This window comes from Aegilops tauschii, chromosome 2, assembly GCF_002575655.3.
Source record: "Aegilops tauschii subsp. strangulata cultivar AL8/78 chromosome 2, Aet v6.0, whole genome shotgun sequence".
NCBI lineage: Eukaryota > Viridiplantae > Streptophyta > Magnoliopsida > Poales > Poaceae > Aegilops > Aegilops tauschii.
In genome coordinates, this window is record NC_053036.3 from 599,598,721 (window position 1) to 599,621,481 (window position 22,761).

At 47.0% G+C, this 22,761-nt stretch overlaps 1 protein-coding gene across 1 annotated transcript; it reads right to left on the reverse strand.

The window, feature by feature from the left end:
* Positions 1-764: 764 nt before the first annotated feature.
* Positions 765-2,860, reverse strand: LOC109739425 (anthocyanidin 5,3-O-glucosyltransferase-like). The gene has a single exon (XM_020298509.4). It carries the CDS (start codon positions 2,409-2,411, stop codon positions 984-986), a length of 1,428 nt encoding a protein of 475 aa, XP_020154098.1. The 5' UTR covers positions 2,412-2,860; the 3' UTR covers positions 765-983.
* Between the last annotated feature and the right edge of the window lie 19,901 nt (positions 2,861-22,761).

Sequence of the window (22,761 nt, forward strand, 5' to 3'; positions counted from 1 at the left end):
ACCTTCGACATTGAGGAAGAGTTGTGGTTCCATGAAAAGTGTCTGCTCAGCCTCTTGCGAGAGCCATTCTTGTCACCGGCCCCCGAGAGTTCAAGAGTGCCTCTTTTATCCATGGTTAATGAATCAGTAGCAACCTACTGTTTTGCCATGTTTTTACAATCAGCTGCTCTCTTTCTTCATCTAGTAGGCTTCCATAAGACCACGCCATATGATTCGATTGAATAATGTGCGAAACATGATCCTGTACGATTTATTATATTCAACTGAAGGAAAAAAAATATATACTCCACACCCTATCATAAGCTACTCTTTGTCTTGTTTTCATATTTTGTTGATTTAAAATACAAAAGCACACTAAAACCTTGTTTTCACCTTGTCCCTGATCTAGTAGGCTAACCCTCATATCTTTAAATTAATTCACAAGGTTAGGCATATGCCTCTTTGAGTTGCTAAATTGCGCTATTCACCAAACTATATGTTTCATTTGGACTAAGAGTCAGTGTAACTGAACCTTCAAAAAAATTGTTTCCATTTTTTTAAGAATGCTGAATTTCTACTATTCTGCATTAGAAGAGAATATCCAAATGACGCTAGACTTGTTGCAGCCAACAAACAAAATCAGAAAAGAACGCAAAAACCAAAAATCAAAGAATAAGAAGTAAAGCAAATTGTACATCTATCCTACTGCTGCAACTCGGTCACATCACGTGTTGAGCATGTTGTGCCAGTGAGCAACCAAATTTAGTGTCTGTCAGTTCTCAACGAAAGCAACGTATTGTTTCCTCTAGAGGAGGAACGCTTGCAGTTTTGAAATTCAGAAGCACAGCTAAGCCATGCCACATCATTACAATCAAGGATATAATTTCTGAAGCAGCTAATCAAATCTGCATAGCGTAGCTACTATCCCGAGAGGGAATCGATGCAAACCTTCAGAATCACCCATACTAAATTCGCAATAAGCTCTAGCTACCATCTCTGTTTGATCACTTCTGGAGCTTCAGATCCTTCAAGAATTCGGCAAACGCCGTCCGCGACGGCCCGCCGTCCGCCAGCGCCTCCGCCGCCTTCTTGTTGGCTAATGCCAGCCTTCCCCGGAGCTTTTCCCCTTCGTCCGACTCCATCAACAGCCTCACCTTCTTCTCCACCTCCTCTGCCTTGACAAGCTCCTCGTCGTACCCTTCCATCACCACCCCGAGCTTCATCTCGTCCACCACGAACACCTTGTTCGCCCTCTGCTCCGCGTACTGCGGCCAGCACAGCATCGGCACTCCTGCCGACGCCGCCTCCATGACGGAGTTCCACCCGCAGTGCGTCACGAACGCGCCGGTCGCGGCGTGCCGCAGCACCTCCACCTGCGGCGCCCACATCTTCACGACCATCCCCCTCGCGGCCGTCCTATCCAAGAACCCATCGGGGAGGAGCGCATTCAGGTCTGGCTCTGGGCGCGGCAGGAAGTATTTGGCCGGGTCCTCGGGCGGGCTCCGCACGACCCACAGGAAGCGGTGGCCGGAGTTCTCGAGCCCGCGCGCTATCTCCTTGAGCTGCGCCGCCGACATCGCGCCCAAGCTGCCGAAGCAGAGGAACACCACGCTCCGCTCCGGCTGCGCGTCCAGCCACGACAAGCACGCGCTCTGCGCTCGCGGAGCCGCCGCCTCGCCTTTCACGATCAGTGGCCCGATGCAGTACACCGGCGGGGTCGGGCGGCCAGGGACACAGGCGCCCTCCCGGAGCGCCCTCACGGCCCTCGCCTCCAGCCGCTCGTAGGTGTTGATCAGCAGGCCCCGGGCCTCCGGTTTGCGCCTGTATTGCCCCATCCGCACGACGCAGGTCCGGCTCGCGCGGTCCTGCACGATCTGGGGCATGTCCGAGGCAGGGATCGGCGGGACGCCGGGGAAGCGGAGGAGATCCTTGCCCATGTCCTTGAAGTCGCCACCGTCCGTCGTGGCGAGGTAGTGGGGGAGGTGGAGGAACGCCGCGAGGTAGGCGGCGGAGGAGGTGAAGTAGATGTACGCCGGGATGCCGAGTTCGTCGGCGGCGTCGAGGGCGTCGACGCAGAAGGTGTCGAGGACGAGGGCGGCGACGGAGGGGAGGGAGCGGAGGAAGGCGAGGAGGGACGGCACGGTGAGGCGGAGCGTGTCGACCATCTGCAGGTAGGGATCCGGGTCCGGGTTGGGGTATTCCGGGGCCGGGAGGTGGTGGAAGGAGATGGTGGGGTTGGCGGCGGCCAGGCTGGCGACGGCGGGGGCGGAGGAGGCGAAGATATCGGCGGTGGAGGCCGGAGGGGTCGGGACAGCGATGATGACGGGGATGCCGCGGCGGAGGAAGAGCTTGGCGAGCTCCACCATGGGGGTGAGGTGGCCCACGCCCAAGCAGGCGTGCAGCACCACCGCCGGATGTGGATCGGCCTCCATTGGCGACTGCCGACGACGATGCGGTCAACGGCGTGAGAGTGAGAGTGAGAGTAACGAGGACTGAGGAAGTGAGGAGTGGTGGAATCTTGTGGCCTTTCTAGCAGTTTGTTTCTGAGCGAGCAGACTTTTGTTTCATAGCGAGCGGACTAGCAGTGTGTGTTGGGTTTTGGGCCGTGCTTTGTATTGGCAGATTATGGCCCATTAAGCAGCTGATGAGAACTGGGGATGTATCTGGTGCACCGATACCTCCTATATGACGCATTTTGCGTCAAATAGGAAGGCGACATTATGTGGGTCATCTATGCTACAAAAGCAATGCTAAATGCTGATTTAAGTGAGGAGAAAGAGGAGGCTAACACCAATTCCATCAACAACAATGTTTCTCCTTCTCAGGTTCCAAATATTCAGTCTCAAATTGCAGGTCTTCGGCGTACAGTGATGCTGCTTATAATCCGGAGATTGCAAAAGAGGAAGTTGGACTTGGTGCATTTAAAAAATGATGCTAACAGTCATACTATATTTATTCAAGCTTCTGGGGAGAATATTTATTCAAGCTGGATTAAGTCTATAGCAGCTGTGGTGGTTAAAGCTCTAGGATGAAATTGTGCTATCTTCTTTTCTGATTGCAGGAATTTTGTTGAAGCGGTAAGAGCAAGAAATCTATTGGAGAGTCCAGGACATTGAACGATCAGACTGGTGCTTGCTGAATTTCTTAATCACTCTTCTCATCTTAGAACATGTGAAATTAAGTCTGTCCCAAGGATTGGGAATGTCATTGCCCACTCTTTTTCTAGAGTTTTTATGCAAAGATCTTCATTTAGTCTTTCGATCTTATACAACAAATCTTCTAAGAGTAAGGTTAAGCAGGCTTTAGACTCAATCTCCTTAACGTTTGGAAAGTTGATTTCTATACACTGTTTTGGGATGCAAATAATTAAAATCTAAAACTCTCTTTGTGGGTTTGTATTGTCAAACAAAAAGGAGGGCAGCGCAAAGGCTCTGCGCACAACTGGGCTAGCCCACCGGGTGCGAAGACACTTGTTTTTTGTAAAAGAAAAAACAACGTACAAATACTAGAAACATCGAGAGATCGTGACGACTGGAACTCGTACTCTTTAACTTGAGGCACGTTCAGCTAGCCACTCTACCTGAGGATTGCTACTAGTGATATATAGCGAAAATGTATAAGAACACACATCACCATACACATAAAAAAAACATTCTTTGAAAAAAAATGCGAACAATTTTGAAATGTCGCATATCATTTGAGAAATGCAAATAATTTATGAAATTCCAAATATTTTTCAAAAATTTAAAAAAATTCGAAGTTCCAAAACATTTTTCGAAAAGTGTGATTTTTTTGGAATTCTGAACATTGTTTAAAAAATGCGAATATATTTTAAAAATCCTGAATAGTTTTTAAAATTGCAAACAACATTTGAAAAATCCAATTTTTTAGAAAAATATGACATGTTTTTCAAAACAAAATCATGAAAATACTAACATTCTTTAAAGATTATTTTTTCACATGGCATCATTTTTTGAAACTCTGGACAAAAATTGAAAAAAAAGGAACATTTTTTGGTTCTGCAAAAAAAATATTTAAAGCAGGAATAGTTTCTTAAATACCAAACATTTTTAATTTGTGAACAGAAATTCAACACAAGAACATTTTTTGAAAACGCAAACATTTTCTAAAATTCTTGAACATTTCCTGAGTTTATGAACAAAATTTAAAAACACGCCTATTTTTGAAATTTTGGAAAAAAAACAAAAACACAATTTTTTAAATCTAAAAATATATAAAGACTTTATTAAATTCAGGATTTTCTAAATTTATGAACAAAATTATAAAAAGACAAGCATTTTTGTAATTTTGAATTTCTTAACCAAAAAACATTTTTAGTTAAAATCCGAACATTTTTCAGAAAAAACTAAAAAGTAGAAAAAATGAAGAAAGAAAAAAACGAAAATAAATGAAAAAAACAAGAAGAAAAGGAAAAAGAGAAAGAGAAAAAACGAAAAATAACAAAAGAAACTGGAAAACTTGTAAGAGAAAAAAAAGGTTCGAAAACCGGCTTCCTCGCTCTGGTATAATGGGTTGGTCCAAATTCATGCGTTGGTGATTCGCCTGTGCGTTCGCCCGAATATTTGACGCAACAAGCATGTAGCTTTTTCCGGTGCTTGTGGTGCTACCGGTGTACGGGATGCCCGTAGCACATTTTAGAAATGTTTGATTTAAAAAAACATTAGCGCATTCACACAACATCTCTCTATGTTGTCATAAAAATTTAAATCAAAATTTAAAACATTGCTCGAGGTAAAAAATAATAACAAATTTGACACTAAATAGTATAACCTCGGTAAACAAACATAAGATGTTTTATATTTATTTACAGAGGGAGTACATATGATAGGTTGGGATTCACATTTTTCCCATTGTCACGTTGATGTCAATTTTTTTTATATCTCGTGCAATGTTTGGAATTTTGATTTGAATTTTTATGACAACATACATTGATGTTGCGTCAATGTGCTAATTTTTTTTCAGACTCTTCAAAACACATTAAAATGCGCTATGGCGTTCGGCGCACCAGAAACATTCTCGATTAGAACTGTCCATTAAAAAGACGGTTTGCACATTGTGCCCCTCCACTTCTTTTCTGAAAAGCCGGCCAAACCTTGTTTAGGGCGGGAATTCAACATCTTCAGCTTGAGAGGACTAGCAACCCAGGAAGAATTCGAAGTCAATTAACGGATGCCGCGGATGCCATTAGAGCACGTCGAACACATCCATCGCCGGCAAAGCCACCCCCGAAGAAACCGCATAGCCTCCACGACGTGGTGGGAGCATTCAACACTGCGTCGGAGATAGAGATTCGCGACTCCACAACATGGTCGTGGCCTCCACTAATTAAAAAGTCCACACCAGGAGATGCACACCTCACTGAATCGATAGGTCCGAGAGGTAACCAAACCTCCAGCTCGTTGACACCACCATTGGATGCATCACCAGATTGGGACCGACCTCGAGCAAACTTATTCGGACAGGGCTCTGTCTTCCCTATCTCAACTGCGCCGCCGAGGAACCTAGCCCTATATGTGCATTAGGCACATAGATCGAGATTCCCCCACCGCCCCGTCACCAAAAGCGACCATCAGAGGGGGAGGGGACCAGCGGTGCTGGGGAATGGATGGTAAACTTGCTCGCATTTCTTATCCTTCCCTCTCAGCCACCAGAGGTGATCTAACCGGATTTGAATAAAGTTGTTTCATAAAGCGATAAAAAAATGAAAATTTGTTTGGGAAAACGCTTATGGTGTCCTAGACTAGGGGGCACTCACCACGTCATCTCCTGGTCAGCTGGGCCGGGCCGAGGACCCCGCATGGCGGTTTACCAACAGACCATCTTGAGAGGGCCCATGGATCGTAGAAAGAACATTCCCGAAGACTTGGGGCATAATGCAAGACACAAAGGTCGTCTACAACACAGATACAACAAAGCTCCTTGGACCAGATCCCACCTCCTAGACCGCACGTGCAGGTACAACAAAGCTCACCGCGCAGCCAACCGGGATCCGCCATGCCTGCTGCGGCGTGTGCCACGTGTTCTTCGTCCTGCTCATCATCGCCGTGCGTTCGTCGGCACCGCCAGCCTCGTCTTCCGCCCCAAAGACGTCGTCCTTTTCCGTCACGTATCTTTCCGTCGTTGGCCTCCCCGATGCCTCCCTTGTACAGTGTCCAACTCCACTTCGAGAGAGGGACCAGCCCTCCACGGGATCTCGTCGTGCCACCAAGCTCAATTCTCCTTGCCCCCCCCCCCCCCCCCCCCCACCGAAGAACCACTCGCATCTCACCGTGATGTGAGAGGAATGGAGAAAAGAGGTAAGGAAACCTAGGAAGACAGATTGGGGAGCGTTTGTGATGCTTTCCTTTTTCGCAGCGAATTTGTTAGCTGATGTCCCCTGCCCTAAAATTCATGCCTTAAATCCAACAGTAAGGAGACCTCGCCCCTAAAGTCCAAAAAATCTGACGTCATATACTTAGTTTTTTTGAAAATATATTTGTTACAGAAATTAACCTTTCTCCCAAGCAGGGACCGTCTCAACTCCAAGTACGCGTGAGAATCTCTGGCCTCTCACTCTTTGCCCACCTCGATTGGCTAGCAATGAGCCGTTTCTCTCTCTCTCTTTTGGGGGGGGGGGGGGGGGGGCAAAGTTTGGCATCCAAGCAAGCAAGTAGGTGTTTTGTTTTGCGAATGTTACATGAATTTAGGCACTTGTGGACGGGAGTGTGGCATGTGGGCACTCGTGCCAAACGCCAAAAATATGCAACTTGCCGGGCCTCACTTTTTTCAAGTCATCATGGAAATGGAAGCCGTATGTTAATTAAGTTTTTCGTGTCACCTTTCATGAGCTTAAGCGCCAATCAGATTTTGCTTTGCACGCCAAAAACACCTGCTATCACCACCCATCCAAACTTCTTTTGGAGCAACAAATAACACCACAACCCGCTCCAAAATCTACGCAATGATGGTGGAAAGGGAGAAAACCACCGGTTCCCGGATGGGCTTGCCGGCTCCCTCCCGCTACTCCCATCCGTGCTCCCGATAGCCTCCACGACTTGGCCAGAGCACTCAACACCGTGTCAGAGATAGAGACAGGGGACAAGAGGATTGCAGTATGGTCGTGGCCTCTAGTAAAAGGACCACACCGGAGACACTCGCCTCACAGGATCGACGGATCCAAGAGGTAACCAAATCTCAATCTCCCCGACACTGCCACTAGAGGCCTCACCAGGAAGGGGACAGAGCTCGAGCACAATTATTTTGATGGAGCTCTGTCTTCCCCATCTCAACCGTGCCATCGAGGAACAAAGCCCTATATGTGCATTGGACGCATGGATTGAGATTCCCTTACCCTCCAGCGATCGGAGTGGTTGTTGGAGGGAAGGGATCTGTCGGTGGCGCCAGTGAACAGACGGGAAACTAGATTGCATTTCTTATCCCTCCCTGACAGCCACTAGGAGTGACCTAACAGGATTTGAATCAATTTGGACAAAAGCGGTAAAATAATGATACGTTGGTTGGGAAAACATGGTTATCATAAAACCACTACAATACCAAACACATACTAAAAAGAGTAGACAGTTCAAAGGTATACCTCAAAAGCACGTGGCCATGGGCGTGCGAAATAACATTTCAAAATGATAAAAGGAATAGAATAAAATACATATGTAAATAACCAAGTCATGATGTGATTGTAATTATATGGAACAAGACTATTTTTATCCTACCTGAAAAAGCAAAGGTTTCATAAACTTGGTCTAATGTCGATAAATTATCTCATTTTGCCTTTCACTCTATATAGTAAACCCAACAAATGTAGTCAAACCAGATTTAACATGATTCACTGCATTCACAAGATTGTATTGTCGACTTATGTGACGCCCGGATAATTAGACTACAGTAAAACTTCGCTAATGATGCCACGTCACCTCAGTTACTATTGCTAATCTCGCGTTGGGTCAAAACTGTTCAGATTCATTTTTGTATTTTTGTCAAGCATCAAATATTTTCAAACACTAAAACCAAAATGTTCGGAGTGTGCAGTTAAATGCCTAGGTAATTATAGTGCGGAACACACATTTTTAGAAAATTCCTAAATACGTTGGAATGAAATAAAACAGTAAAAGAAATAATTAAAAGAATAAGACAAACCAAAAAACAAAAACAGAATAAAGGCCCCCCCCCCCCGCGCTGGGCCTTTTGGCCCAGATGGCCATCCACGCGGACCCCAGCCGCCCGAATGGGCCAGCCCAGCCGGCCACTTCCCCCTACTCCTCCTTATCCCATCACCCACTGAAACCCTAACCTACCCCACTCCCCACTTGCCCCCTCCCACTCCCACACGTCTCTCCTCCAACCCCCCATCGATCCCGATCTGGATCGGGAAAAGGGAGGGCTCGAACGCCGCCGCCGTCGCAGGGACAACGCCGCCGCCGCCACAGGGACCACGCTGCCGCCGCCTAGGACCTCCTCGCCGGCCTGCCTCCTCCACGCCGGTGTCGTCCCCATCCACCTCCTCGACCCCCGCTGCCCGTAGCACTACACTCCCGCGGTGAGGCACGGCCTCCACTCCCTCCTCTCTGTCTCCCTCGCGCGCCGTTAGCCGTGGCCACGCGCCGCCGTGACCCCGACCACTGCTCCGCCCGCACGACCCCGCCACCACCTTCACCGATGCGGCCTACCCTGCATCCCGCATCGCCACCGAACCGCTCACCCACTCCGGCCGCGATCTGGCCGCGCTTGAGCGTGTCCCCCGCGCTGGCCCGCGCCCTCCTGGCCTCACCTCTGCCTCGCCACGCAAGCACGCGCCGCGCGGCCAGTTGTGCCGCTTCTGCCTTCCCCCACACGCCCCCCCAGCACCTGCAGTCGCCCGCGCCGCGTGCGCCTGCTGCTGCTGCTGCGGGCTTGGCTCCTATGCTGCTAGCGCCGCCACCGCTGCTCTGTCACCCGCAGCTGCCAGCCTCGCCCATCCGCCCGGCCATGCTCGCCCGCGCCGCTCGAGCTTCCTGCGCGCGCGCTCGCCGCAGCTGCTGACGCTGCCGCCGCCCCTGCTAGTACTGCGTGTGCCCGCCGGAACCCCCGCCGCGCCTCAACCACTGCTCCCCTCGCGCCGCCACTCCGCCGGCCACCACGGCCACCACCACTTCCCCCTGGCCGGAGCCTCGCCGCGCCCCGGCGGCCTTCGTCCGTCGCGCCCCCTCGCCAGTCCCGTTCGGGCGGACGCCCGACGCCCGGCGCCCGTTGCGCCCGACCCACTTTGCCCTATGGGCCAATGACCACTGGGCCAGTGCCCCCTGGCCCTATGACATGTGGGGCCCCACCCCCCAGAACGATTTTAATAAAAAATAGTAATATTAATTAATTAATTAATTAACTAAATTAATTAACTTAATTAATCATAATTAGATTAATCTAATCACTAATTAACCTAATTAATTGTTAGTTAATTATCAGCCAATGACATGCAGGACCCACACGTCAGTTTGACCAGTCCACACCTCCGTTGACTGCTGACGTCATGATGACATCAACCTGTACTGTTCTGGATAATGTTGAATTAAATTAATTAAATAAATTCTAAAAATGATTTAAAACTTTAGAAAATCATATAAAATAAACCGTAGCTCAGATGAAAATACTTTCTACATGAAAGTTGCTCAGATGAAAATACTTTCTACATGAAAGTTACGCAGCCCATTCGTCCGCCACACATCCCTAACACATCGAACTCGCAACTTTCCCCCTCCGGTTCATCTGTCCGAAAACGCGAAACACCGGTGATACTTTCCCGGATGTTTCCCCCTTCACCGGTATCACCTACTACCGTGATTGGGCACACCTAGCATCACGCTTTGTCATGTCATGCATCGTCATGCATTTGTTTGCATTGTATTTATTGTTTCTTCCCCCTCTTCTCTCGCTAGACACCGAGACCGACGCCGCTGCTACCCAGTACGACTACGGTGTTGACGACCCCTCCTTCTCGGCTGAGCTTCCAGGCAAGCCCCCCCTTGATCACCAGATATCACCTATTCTTCTCTCTATTGCTTGCATTAGAGTAGTGTAGCATGTTACTGCTTTCCGTTAATCCTACCCTGATGCATAGCCTGTCTTTGCTACTACTGTTGTTACCTTTACCTGCAATCCTACATGCTTAGTATAGGATGCTAGTATTCCATCAGTGGCCCTACATTCTTGTCCGTCTGCCATGCTATACTATCGGGCCGTGATCACTCGGGAGGTGGTCACGGGTATATACTATATACTTTATACATGATACATGTGGTGACTAAAGTCGGGTCGGCTCGTGGAGTACCCGCGAGTGATTCACGGATTGGGGGCTGAAAGGACCTTTGTCCCGACGGCCCTCTGGGTGGATCTCTGTGGCGGAGCGACAGGGCAGGTTGAGACCGCCTAGGTGAGAGGTGGGCCTGGCCCTGGTCGGTGTCCGCGGTTACATCAATTAACACGCTTACGAGATCTTGGTATTTGATCTGAGTTTGGCCATTTGGTCTATACGCACTAACCAACTACGCGGGAACAGTTATGGGCACTCGACGTCGTGGTATCAGCCGAAGCCTTCGTGACGTCAGCGACTGAGCGGCGCGCGCCAGATTGGACCGCGTAACGTGACTTGCTTCGTAATGGAGGTTGCTAGGTCTGCTTCCGGCCGCCCTCGCAACGTGCAGGTGTGCAATGGGTGATGGGTCCAGACCCCTGCGCCATAGGATTTAGACCGGCGTGCTGACCTCTCTGTTGTGCCTAGGTAGGGCTGCGACGTGTTGATCTTCCAAGGCCGGGCATGACCCAGGAAAGTGTGCCCGGCCAAATGGGATCAAGCGTGTTGGGTTATGTGGTGCACCCCTGCAGGGAAGTTTATCTATTCGAATAGCCGTGTCCCTCGGTAAAAGGACGACCCGGAGTTGTACCTTGACCTTATGACAACTAGAACTGGATACTTAATAAAACACACCCTTCCAAGTGCCAGATATAACCCGGTGATCGCTCTCTAACAGGGCGATAAGGAGGGGATCGCCGGGTAGGATTATGCTATACGATGCTACTTGGTGAACTTACCATCTACTCTCTCCTACATGCTGCAAGATGGAGGTGGCCAGAAGCGTAGTCTTCGACAGGATTAGCTATCCCCCTCTTATTCTGACATTCTGTAGTTCAGTCCAACGATATGGCCCTTTACACATATACCCATGCATATGTAGTGTAGCTCCTTGCTTGTGAGTACTTTGGATGAGTACTCACGGTTGCTTTTCTCCCTCTTTTCCCCCTTTCCCTTCTACCTGGTTGTCGCAACCAGATGTTGGAGCCCAGGAGCCAGACGCCACCGTCGACGACGACTCCTACTACACCGGAGGTGCCTACTACTACGTGCAGGCCGCTGACGACGACCGGGAGTAGTTTAGGAGGATCCCAGGCAGGAGGCCTGCGCCTCTTTCGATCTGTATCCCAGTTTGTGCTAGCCTTCTTAAGGCAAACTTGTTTAACTTATGTCTGTACTCAGATATTGTTGCTTCCGCTGACTTGTCTATGATCGAGCACTTGTATTCGAGCCCTCGAGGCCCCTGGCTTGTATTATGATGCTTGTATGACTTATTTTATTTTTAGAGTTGTGTTGTGATATCTTCCCGTGAGTCCCTGATCTTGATCGTCCACGTTTGCGTGTATGATTAGTGTACGATTGAATCGGGGGCGTCACAAGTTGGTATTAGAGCCGACTGCCTGTAGGAATCCCCCTTCCAAACTCCTTGGCCGAAGTTGAGTCTAGTCACTATAAAACTTTTACTGACATGGCTGTGAGTCTTACGGGCCCACTTCGCCATTGGGTGGTATTAGGATCTTTTACTCCTCGACCCTTTTACTCTGGGACTCTAATCTCTCCTCTATTCGGGTTAAATGATTTTGCTAACTCTAACTCTAGGTTCTCGTAACTATTTCTCCCGGAGAGTCCTCATTCCGGAAGATCACCTGCTTCGTCAGAAGATTCTGAGGATATCCCTCAATATTTTCCCAGAGACCCTTGTGCTCATCGCCTTTGCAATTCACTGCCACCGATATATCCATATGGATATCTGCATGCGCTTGTCATTCTCATGATCATTTCTCGTCGCTCTTGTTGTTACAAGATGCCTCGAAATATTCGCCGTTGTCCCGAGAATCCTTTGAGTTTACTGTCTTGCAGTTTTATTTCGCATGAAAACCCTTACGGGTTTTTCTTCACATTTATTGAGGATACGTTCTTCTCAATTGTTCATGTGTCTCACATAATTCTTCGGGATACTTTTCGATCTTTCGAAAATCCTCTGCAACCGGTTATTCTTGAAATTCTTGCCTGCTTGCATTATGGTTAATTCCATATGACTAGTAGTCCTCGATAACATCCCTTATCTTAGTCATTTTGAGCCTATTGATTCAATATGTGCGTGCGCACACAGTCATCAGGTTATCCTTTTTAAAATTTTCTTCCCGACTTAGACGTCATTCCGGACATGAGTTGGTTCTCGGCAATTCAAACCTTTATTGATTGTCCAACTAAGTGTTTTCAACTTATCAATCCTTGATCAGAGCATCTGCTTCTGATCCTTCGTTTTTGGAAACCATAATTGCCTTCTATTTAAGCATCAGACTAATCAGGTGATTCTTGAATCTGATGCTCTGCATTCTTCTTCCTCTGAGTGAGTACCGATACTCACATCAGCTCTGTTGTGGATCGCCCGATCCATTGTTGGATTGTTATCCGATAGTGTCCTTCATATTCAATCACCTTGTGAGTTCTTCCCCTGATACATAGTGCCTTTTGTAAATTGTATCATCTGCTTGGCCAACCATGCTCTACTTCGAGCTTGTGTATTACTTTTGAAACTTGTGGTATATGTTACTAAGATGCCTGATGGGTTGAACCTATGCCTTCCCCTAATCCGTGAGAACCCGAAAGTTTTCACAATTCATACTCTTTCGGTGTCCTACCAAATAAAATTCCAACACTACAATTTTATCAAAGCGAGAGGTGAATGAAATGATATGCATTAAAGAAGTGGGAGTCGACCTTGAACTTTGTGTTCATGCCCATGAAAATGATGTAGATCGTCTTGGAAGCTTCTTGAAAAATGATTATCCAGCTGTATGATTCCTTCGGTATTCTTGAAATTGATTCCTTACAGTTATGGTTCCGACCATGCTGTCCTGATCTGATATATCTGATGGGAATTCATTCCAGTGCCTCGTCTATTTTTGGCAAGGTTGAAGTATCTACTGTCATAGGTCAATGACCCGGTTCTACTTCTATCATGTTCTACCTTCGAGTATTACCCCCCGGTATCTCGAAGATGTCTTGCCATTGCACCACATCTTACTAACTTTGTTGAAGTAATGTCTTTCCTTGTCGTAATCACTCTACGGGTTCTGGGTTGTTGTCAACCGAGGACACCGACTAGTGAAATTATTCCGCACTACAAATCAAATACCCCTAGTATTTTTACTAGGAAATTCTGAACTCATTCTGGTCATTCCTAGACTATCGGCTGCATCCTGGTCTTGCTATCTTTGACTGTGCTACCTCGTCCTTCTCTGGTGCACGAAATCTTCAGTGTGTGAGCACGACTTACGTCGAGCTTTCAACATCATGTTGCTTGTCTTGAAAGGCAACCTTGGTTCCGAGCTTGCATCTTATATATTGATCCTATAACTTGCCACTTCGTCATTCCCTTGCTTGTTGTCGTTGTTGCTTGATTGCATCCTCTCGAAACCTCCCGGCAAATGTGTCGGATCACCTTCAACACTTTGACTTCTTCCGAGATGTCAACTGTATTCATGATGAGAAATACCCTCCTTGTCCTCGATGATTGTTATTATCATCGACAACACCTTTGACTTCCTTTCATCGCGAACTTGTCCACATTATGAATACAACTTGCTCTCCAGCTAGTGTTGTGTTCTGCCTTGAAGTATTATTGTCTTTTCTGTTGAGAATGTTGAGGGGATTGCTCCACCTCTTAGAAATTCTCGGTATGATGATACTTCTCACCATCACCATTCTTCCTTGGTCCTCGTGTTGTTTTTAACCAGGATACCAATATGCTAAGGATGCTGCTTGAGTTCTGTACTTCTAGCAACCCTATTGCTTTGAAGTTAACGATCGACAGTTCATTCTTAGACTACTAGTTATTGAATCGTCACTCTAACATTGATCTTCCTGCCTAAGGTCATATTTCGGGCACACCTTTCAACTAATGATTGATGGTGTATGTTTTCCTCGAGCATACAACATTATATCATTTGATTGACAAGTGTCATCTTCTTGTTCACATTATTGTGGAAATCCATCTGTTTGGAATTCTCGATGAATTTTCGTTGAGCCCATCAGCCACCTCCTCATCCCCTCCTTGGTTTAATGATGAACTATTGTTTCAGGAACCCGCTCCCATAGTTCATTTCCCGAGAATCTTGCTGTTGGGGAACGTAGCAGAAATTCAAAATTTTCTACGCATCACCAAGATCAATCTATGGAGTAATCTAGCAACGAGGGGAAGGGGAGTGCATCTACATACCCTTGTAGATCGCGATGCGGAAGCGTTGCAAGAACGCGGATGAAGGAGTCGTACTCGTAGCGATTCAGATCGCGGTTGATTCCGATCTAAGCACCGAAGAACAGTGCCTCCGCGTTCAACACACGTGCAGCCCGGTGACGTCTCCCACGCCTTGATCCAGCAAGGAGAGAGGGAGAGGTTGGGGAAGACTCCATCCAGCAGCAGCACGACGGCGTGGTGGTGATGGAGGAGCGTGGCAATCCCGCAGGGCTTCGCCAAGCACCGCGGGAGAGGAGGAGGAAGGAGAGGGGTAGGGCTGCGCCGAAAGAGAGACGTTCTCCTGTCTTGGGCAGCCCCAAACCTCAACTATATATAGGGGAGGGGGAGGGCTGCGCCCCCCATCTAGGGTTTCCCCCCCAAGGGGTGCGGCCAGCCCTAGATGGGGCTTGGGGGCGGCCAAAGGGGGGAGGAGTGCCTCCCAAGTCAAGTGGAGGCCCTCCCCCTTAGGGTTTCCCCTCTCCCATGCGCATGGGCCTTGGGGGGGCTGGTGCCCCTGGCCCATTAAGGCTAGGGCGCCCCCTTACAGCCCATGCTGCTGTATTGGACGTGGTGGAACATTTTCCGGACCTCCGGAATCCTCCGGAACCTTCTGGAAGCTTCCCGGTACAATACCGAAAAACCCGAACTTTTCCCGGAACCCGAACAACAACTTTCCATATATAAATCTTTACCTCCGGACCATTCGGGAACTCCTCGTGACGTCCGGGATCTCATCCGGGACTCCAAACAACATTCGGTAACCACGTACATACTTTCCCTATAACCCTAGCGTCATCGAACCTTAAGTGTGTAGACCCTACGGGTTCGGGAACCATGCAGACATGACCGAGACGTTCTCCGGTCAATAACCAACAGCGGGATCTGGATACCCATGTTGGCTCCCACATGTTCCACGATGATCTCATCGGATGAACCACGATGTCGGGGATTCAATCAATCCCGTATGCAATTCCCTTTGTCTATCGATATGTTACTTGCCCGAGATTCGATCGTCGGTATCCCTATACCTTGTTCAATCTCGTTACCGGCAAGTCTCTTTACTCGTTCCGTAACTCACATCATCCCGTGATCAACTCCTTGGTCACATTGTGCACATTATGATGATGTCCTACCGAGTGGGCCCAGAGATACCTCTCCGTTTACACGGAGTGACAAATCCCAGTCTCGATTCGTGCCAACCCAACAGACACTTTCGGAGATACCTGTAGTGCACCTTTATAGTCACCCAGTTACGTTGTGACGTTTGGTACACCCAAAGCATTCCTACGGTATCCGGGAGTTGCACAATCTCATGGTCTAAGGAAATGATACTTGACATTAGAAAAGCTCTGAGCAAACGAACTACACGATCTTGTGCTAGGATTAGGATTGGGTCTTGTCCATCACATCATTCTCCTAATGATGTGATCCCGTTATCAACGACATCCAATGTCCATGGTCAGAAAACCGTAACCATCTATTGATCAACGAGCTAGTCAACTAGAGGCTTACTAGGGACATGGTGTTGTCTATGTATCCACACATGCATCTGAGTTTCCTATCAATACAATTCTAGCATGGATAATAAACGATTATCATGAACAAGGAAATATAATAATAACCTATTTATTATTGCCTCTAGGGCATATTTCCAACAGTCTCCCACTTGCACTAGAGTCAATAATCTAGTCCACATCACCATGTGATTAACACTCATAGGTCACATCACCATGTGACCAACATCCAAAGAGTTTACTAGAGTCAACAATCTAGTTCACATCACTATGTGATTAACACTCAATGAGTTCTGGTTTGATCATGTTATGCTTGTGAGAGAGGTTTTTAGTCAACGGGTCTGAACCTTTCAGATCCGTGTGTGCTTTACGAATATTTATGTCATCTTGTGGATGCTACCACGCGCTACTTGGAGCCATTTCAAGTATCTGCTCTACTATACGAATCCGGTTTACTACTCAGAGTCATCCGGATTAGTGTCAAAGTTCGCATCGACGTAACCCTTTACGACGAACTCCTTTTCACCTCCATAATCGAGAAAATCCTTAGTCCACTAGATACTAAGGATAAGTTCGACCGCTGTCATGTGATCCATTCCCGGATCACTATTGTACCCCTTGACCAACTCATGGCAAGGCACACTTCATGTGCGGTACACAGCATAGCATACTGTAGAGACTACGTCTAAAGCATAGGGGACGACCTTCGTCCTTTCTCTCTCTTCTACTGTGGTCAGGTCTTGAGTCTTGCTCAATACTCACACCTTGTAACACAGCCAAGAACTCCTTCTTTGCTGATCTATTTTGAACTCTTTCAAAATCATGTCAAGGTGTGCGTTCTTTGAAAGTATCATCGGGCGTCTTGATCTATCTCTATAGATCTTGATGCCCAATATGTAAGCAGCTTTTATCCAGGTCTTCCTTTGAAAAAATCCTTTCAAACAACCCTTTATGCTTTCCAGAAATATTACATCATTTCGGATCAACAATATGTCATTCACATATACTTATCAGAAATGTTGTAGCGCTCCCACTCACTTTATTGTAAATACAAGTTTCTAACAAACTTTGTATAAACCCAAAAACTTTGATCACTCCATCAAAGCTTATATTCTGACTCCGAGATGCTTGCTCTAGTCCATGGAAGGATCGCTGGAGCTAGCATACCTTTTTGCATCCTTAGGATCAACAAAACCTTTCTGATTGTATCACATACAACCTTTCCTTACGAAAACTGGTAAGGAAACTTTTTTTGACATCCATCTGCCAGATTTCATAAATGCAGCTAATGCTAACATGATTCTGACGGACTTAAGCATCGCTACGGATGAGAAAATCTCATCGTAGTCAACTCCTTGAACTTGTGGAAATACTCTTTGCCACAAGTCGAGCTTCATAGACGATAACATTACCGTCCACGTCCGTCTTCTTCTTAAAGATGCATTTATCTCGGATTTCATGGCTTCTAACCATTTGTCGGAATATGGGCCCACCATCGCTTCTCCACAGCTCATAGGTTCATCGTTGTCCAACAACATGACTCCCAAGACAGGATTACTCATTACTCTGAAGTAGTACGCATCCTCGTCGTCCTACGAGGTTTGGTAGTGACTTGATCCGAAGTTTCATGATCACTATCATAAGCTTCCACTTCAATTGGTGTAGGTGCCACAGGAACAACTTCCTGTGCCCTGCTACACACTAGTTGAAGTGACGGTTTAATAACCCTATCAAGTCTCCACCATCCTCCCACTCAATTCTTTCGAGAGAAACTTTTCCTCGAGAAAGGACTCGTTTCTAGAAGTAATTACTTTTGCTTCCAGATCTGAAATAGGAGGTATACCCAACTGTTTTGGGTTTTCTATGAAGATACATTTATCCGCTTTGGGTTCGAGCTTATCAGCTTGAAACTCTTTCACATAAGCTTCGCAGCCCCAAACTTTTAAGAAACGACAACTTAGGTTTCTTTAAACGGTGTCGTCTCAACGGAATTGCGTGGTGCCCCTTTTAAAGTGAATGCGGTTATCTCTAATGCCTAACCCATAAACAATAGTGGTAATTCGATAAGAGACATCATGGTATGCACCATATCCAATAGGGTGCAGTTATGATGTTCGGACACACCATCATACTGTGGTGTTCCAGGCGGTATTAATTGTGAAACACTTTCCACAATGTCTTAATTGTGTGCCAAACTCATAACTCAGATACTCATCTCTATGATCGTATCACAGACATTTTATCCTCTTGTCACGACGATCTTCAACTTCACTCTGAAATTACTTGAACCTTTCAATAATTCAGACTTGTGTTTCATCAAGTAAATACACTCAGCATCTACTCAAATCATCTGTGAAGTAAGAACATAACGATATCCACTGCATGCCTCAGCACTCATTGGACTGCATACATCAAAATGTATTACTTCCAATAAGTTGCTCTCTTGTTCCATCTTACTGAAAACGAGGCCTTTCAGTCATCTTGCCCATGTGGTATGATTTGCATGTCTCAAGTGATTCAAAATCAAGTGAGTCCAAACGATCCATCTGCATGGAGTTTCTTCATGCATATATACCAATAGACATGGTTCGCATGTCTCAATCTTTTCAAAAACAACTGAGTCCAAAGATCCATCTACATGGAGCTTCTTCATGCGTTCTATACCAATATGACTCAAATGGCAGTGCCACAAGTATGTGGAACTATCATTACTATTTTATATCTTTTGGCACGAACATGTGTATCACTACGATCGAGATTCATTTTAGGTGCAAGACCATTGAAGGTATTATTCAAATAAACAGAGTAACCATTATTCTCCTTAAATGAATAACCGTATTGCGATAAACATAATCCAATCATGCTCAACGCAAACACCAAATCTCGATGGTAGAGGGAGCATGCGATGCTTGATCACATCAACCTTGAAACACTTTCAACACACATCGTCATCTCACCTTTAGCTAGTCTCCGTTTATTCCGCAGCTTTTATTTCGAGTTACTAACACTTAGCAACCGAACCGGCATCTAATACCCTGGTGCTGCTAGGAGTACTAGTAAAGTACACATTCATATAATGTATATCCAATATACTTCTGTCGACCTTGACTGCCTTCTCATCTACCAAGTATCTAGGGTAGTTCCGCTTCAGTAACCGTTCCCTTCATTACAGAAGCACTTAGTCTCGGGTTTGGGTTCAACCTTGGGTTTCCTCACTAGAGCAGCAACTGATTTGCCGTTTCATAAAGTATCCCTTCTTGCCCTTGCCCTTCTAGAAACTAGTGGTTTTACTAACCATCAACAATTGATGCTCCTTCTTGATTTCTACTTTTGCGGTGTCAAACATCGCGAGTTGCTCAAGGATCATCATCTATCCCTGATATTTTATAGTTCATCACGAAGCTCTAATAGCTTGGTGGCAGTGACTTATGGAGAACCATCACTATCTTATCTGGAAGATTAACTCCCACTCGATTCAAGTGATTGTAGTACTCAGACAATCTGAGCACATGCTCAACGATTGAGCTTTTCTCCCTTAGTTTGCAGGCTTAAGAAACTTATCAGAGGTCTCATACCTCTTGACGTGGGCACTAGTCCGAAATCCCAATTTCAGTCTTCGGAACATCTCATATGTTCTGCGACGTTCCAAAACGTCTTTGGTGCCATAATTCTAAACCGTTAGCATCACACACTGAACTATCACGTAGTCATCAAAACGTGTATGTCAGATGTTTCGCAACATCCTAATACAACACTGAGGTTCAGCACACCGAGCGGTGCATTAAGGACATAAGCCTTCTGTGCAGCAATGAGGACAATCCTCAGTTTACGGACCCAATCCGCATAATTGCTACTACCAACTTTCAACTAAATTTTCTCTAGGAACATATCTTAAACAGTAGAACTAAAGCGCAAGCTATGACATAATTTGCAAAGACCTTTTTGACTATGTTCATGATAATGAAGTGCATCTGATTATGAACTCCCACTCAGATAGACATCCCTCTAGTCATCTAAGTGATACATGATCCAAGTCAAACTAGGCCGTGTCCGATCATCACGTGAGACGGACTAGTCATCATCGGTGAACATCTCCATGTTGATCGCATCTACTATTCGACTCATGTTCGACCTTTCGGTCTCTTGTGTTCCGAGGCCATGTCTGTACATGCTAGGCTCATCAAGTCAACCTAAGTGTTTCGCATGTGTTCCGAGGCCATGTCTGTACATGCTAGGCTCGTCAACACCCGTTGTATTCGAACGTTAGAATCTATCACACCCGATCATCACGTGGTGCTTCGAAACAACGAACCTTCGCAACGGTGCACAGTTAGGGGGAACACGTCTCTTGAAATTTTAGTGAGGGATCATCTTACTTACTACCGTCGTTCTAAGCAAATAAGATGCATAACATGATAAACATCACATGCAATCAAATAGTGACATGATATGGCCAATATCATTTTGCTCCTTTGATCTCCATCTTCGGGGCACCATGATCATCTTCGTCACCGGCATGACACCATGATCTCCATCATCATGATCTCCATCATTGTGTCTTCATGAAGTTGTCACGCCAACGATTACTTCTACTTCTATGGCTAACGCGCTTAGCAATAAAGTAAAGTAATTTACATGGCGTTATTCAATGACACGCAGGTCATACAATAAATTAAGACAACTCCTATGGCTCCTGCCGGTTGTCATACTCATCGACATGCAAGTCGTGATTCCTATTACAAGAACATGATCAATCTCATACATCACATATATCATTCATCACATCCTTTTGGCCATATCACATCACATAGCATACCCTGCAAAAACAAGTTAGACGTCCTCTAATTGTTGTTGCATGTTTTACGTGGCTGCTATGGGATTCTAGCAAGAACGTTTCTTACCTACGCAAAAGCCACAACGTGATATGCCAATTTCTATTTACCCTTCATAAGGACCCTTTTCATCGAATCCGTTCTGACTAAAGTGGGAGAGACAGACACCCGCTAGCCACCTTATGCAACTAGTGCATGTCAGTCGGTGGAACCTGTCTCACGTAAGTGTACGTGTAAGGTCGGTCCGGGCCGCTTCATCCCACAATGCCGCCGAAACAAGATAAGACTAGTAGCGGCAAGAAGAATTGACAACATCGACGCCCACAACTACTTTGTGTTCTACTCATGCATAGAAACTACGCATAGACCTAGCTCTGATACCACTGTTGGGGAACGTAGCAGAAATTCAAAATTTTCTACGCATCACCAAGATCAATCTATGGAGTAATCTAGCAACGAGGGGAAGGGGAGTGCATCTACATAACCTTGTAGATCGCGATGCGAAAGCGTTGCAAGAACGCGGATGAAGGAGTCGTACTCGTAGCGATTCAGATCGCGGTTGATTCCGATCTAAGCACCGAAGAACGGTGCCTCCGCGTTCAACACACGTGCAGCCCGGTGACGTCTCCCACGCCTTGATCCAGCAAGGAGAGAGGGAGAGGTTGGGGAAGACTCCATCCAGCAGCAGCACGACGGCGTGGTGGTGATGGAGGAGCGTGGCAATCCTGCAGGGCTTCGCCAAGCACCGCGGGAGAGGAGGAGGAAGGAGAGGGGTAGGGCTGCGCCGAAAGAGAGACGTTCTCCTGTCTTGGGCAGCCCCAAACCTCAACTATATATAGGGGAGGGGGAGGGCTGCGCCCCCCATCTAGGGTTTCCCCCCCAAGGGGTGCGGCCAGCCCTAGATGGGGCTTGGGGGCGGCCAAAGGGGGGAGGAGTGCCTCCCAAGTCAAGTGGAGGCCCTCCCCCTTAGGGTTTCCCCTCTCCCATGCGCATGGGCCTTGGGGGGGCTGGTGCCCCTGGCCCATTAAGGCTAGGGCGCCCCCTTACAGCCCATGCTGCTGTATTGGACGTGGTGGAACATTTTCCGGACCTCCGGAATCCTCCGGAACCTTCTGGAAGCTTCCCGGTACAATACCGAAAAACCCGAACTTTTCCCGGAACCCGAACAACAACTTTCCATATATAAATCTTTACCTCCGGACCATTCGGGAACTCCTCGTGACGTCCGGGATCTCATCCGGGACTCCAAACAACATTCGGTAACCACGTACATACTTTCCCTATAACCCTAGCGTCATCGAACCTTAAGTGTGTAGACCCTACGGGTTCGGGAACCATGCAGACATGACCGAGACGTTCTCCGGTCAATAACCAACAGTGGGATCTGGATACCCATGTTGGCTCCCACATGTTCCACGATGATCTCATCGGATGAACCACGATGTCGGGGATTCAATCAATCCCGTATGCAATTCCCTTTGTCTATCGATATGTTACTTGCCCGAGATTCGATCGTCGGTATCCCTATACCTTGTTCAATCTCGTTACCGGCAAGTCTCTTTACTCGTTCCGTAACTCACATCATCCCGTGATCAACTCCTTGGTCACATTGTGCACATTATGATGATGTCCTACCGAGTGGGCCCAGAGATACCTCTCCGTTTACACGGAGTGACAAATCCCAGTCTCGATTCGTGCCAACCCAACAGACACTTTCGGAGATACCTGTAGTGCACCTTTATAGTCACCCAGTTACGTTGTGACGTTTGGTACACCCAAAGCATTCCTACGGTATCCGGGAGTTGCACAATCTCATGGTCTAAGGAAATGATACTTGACATTAGAAAAGCTCTGAGC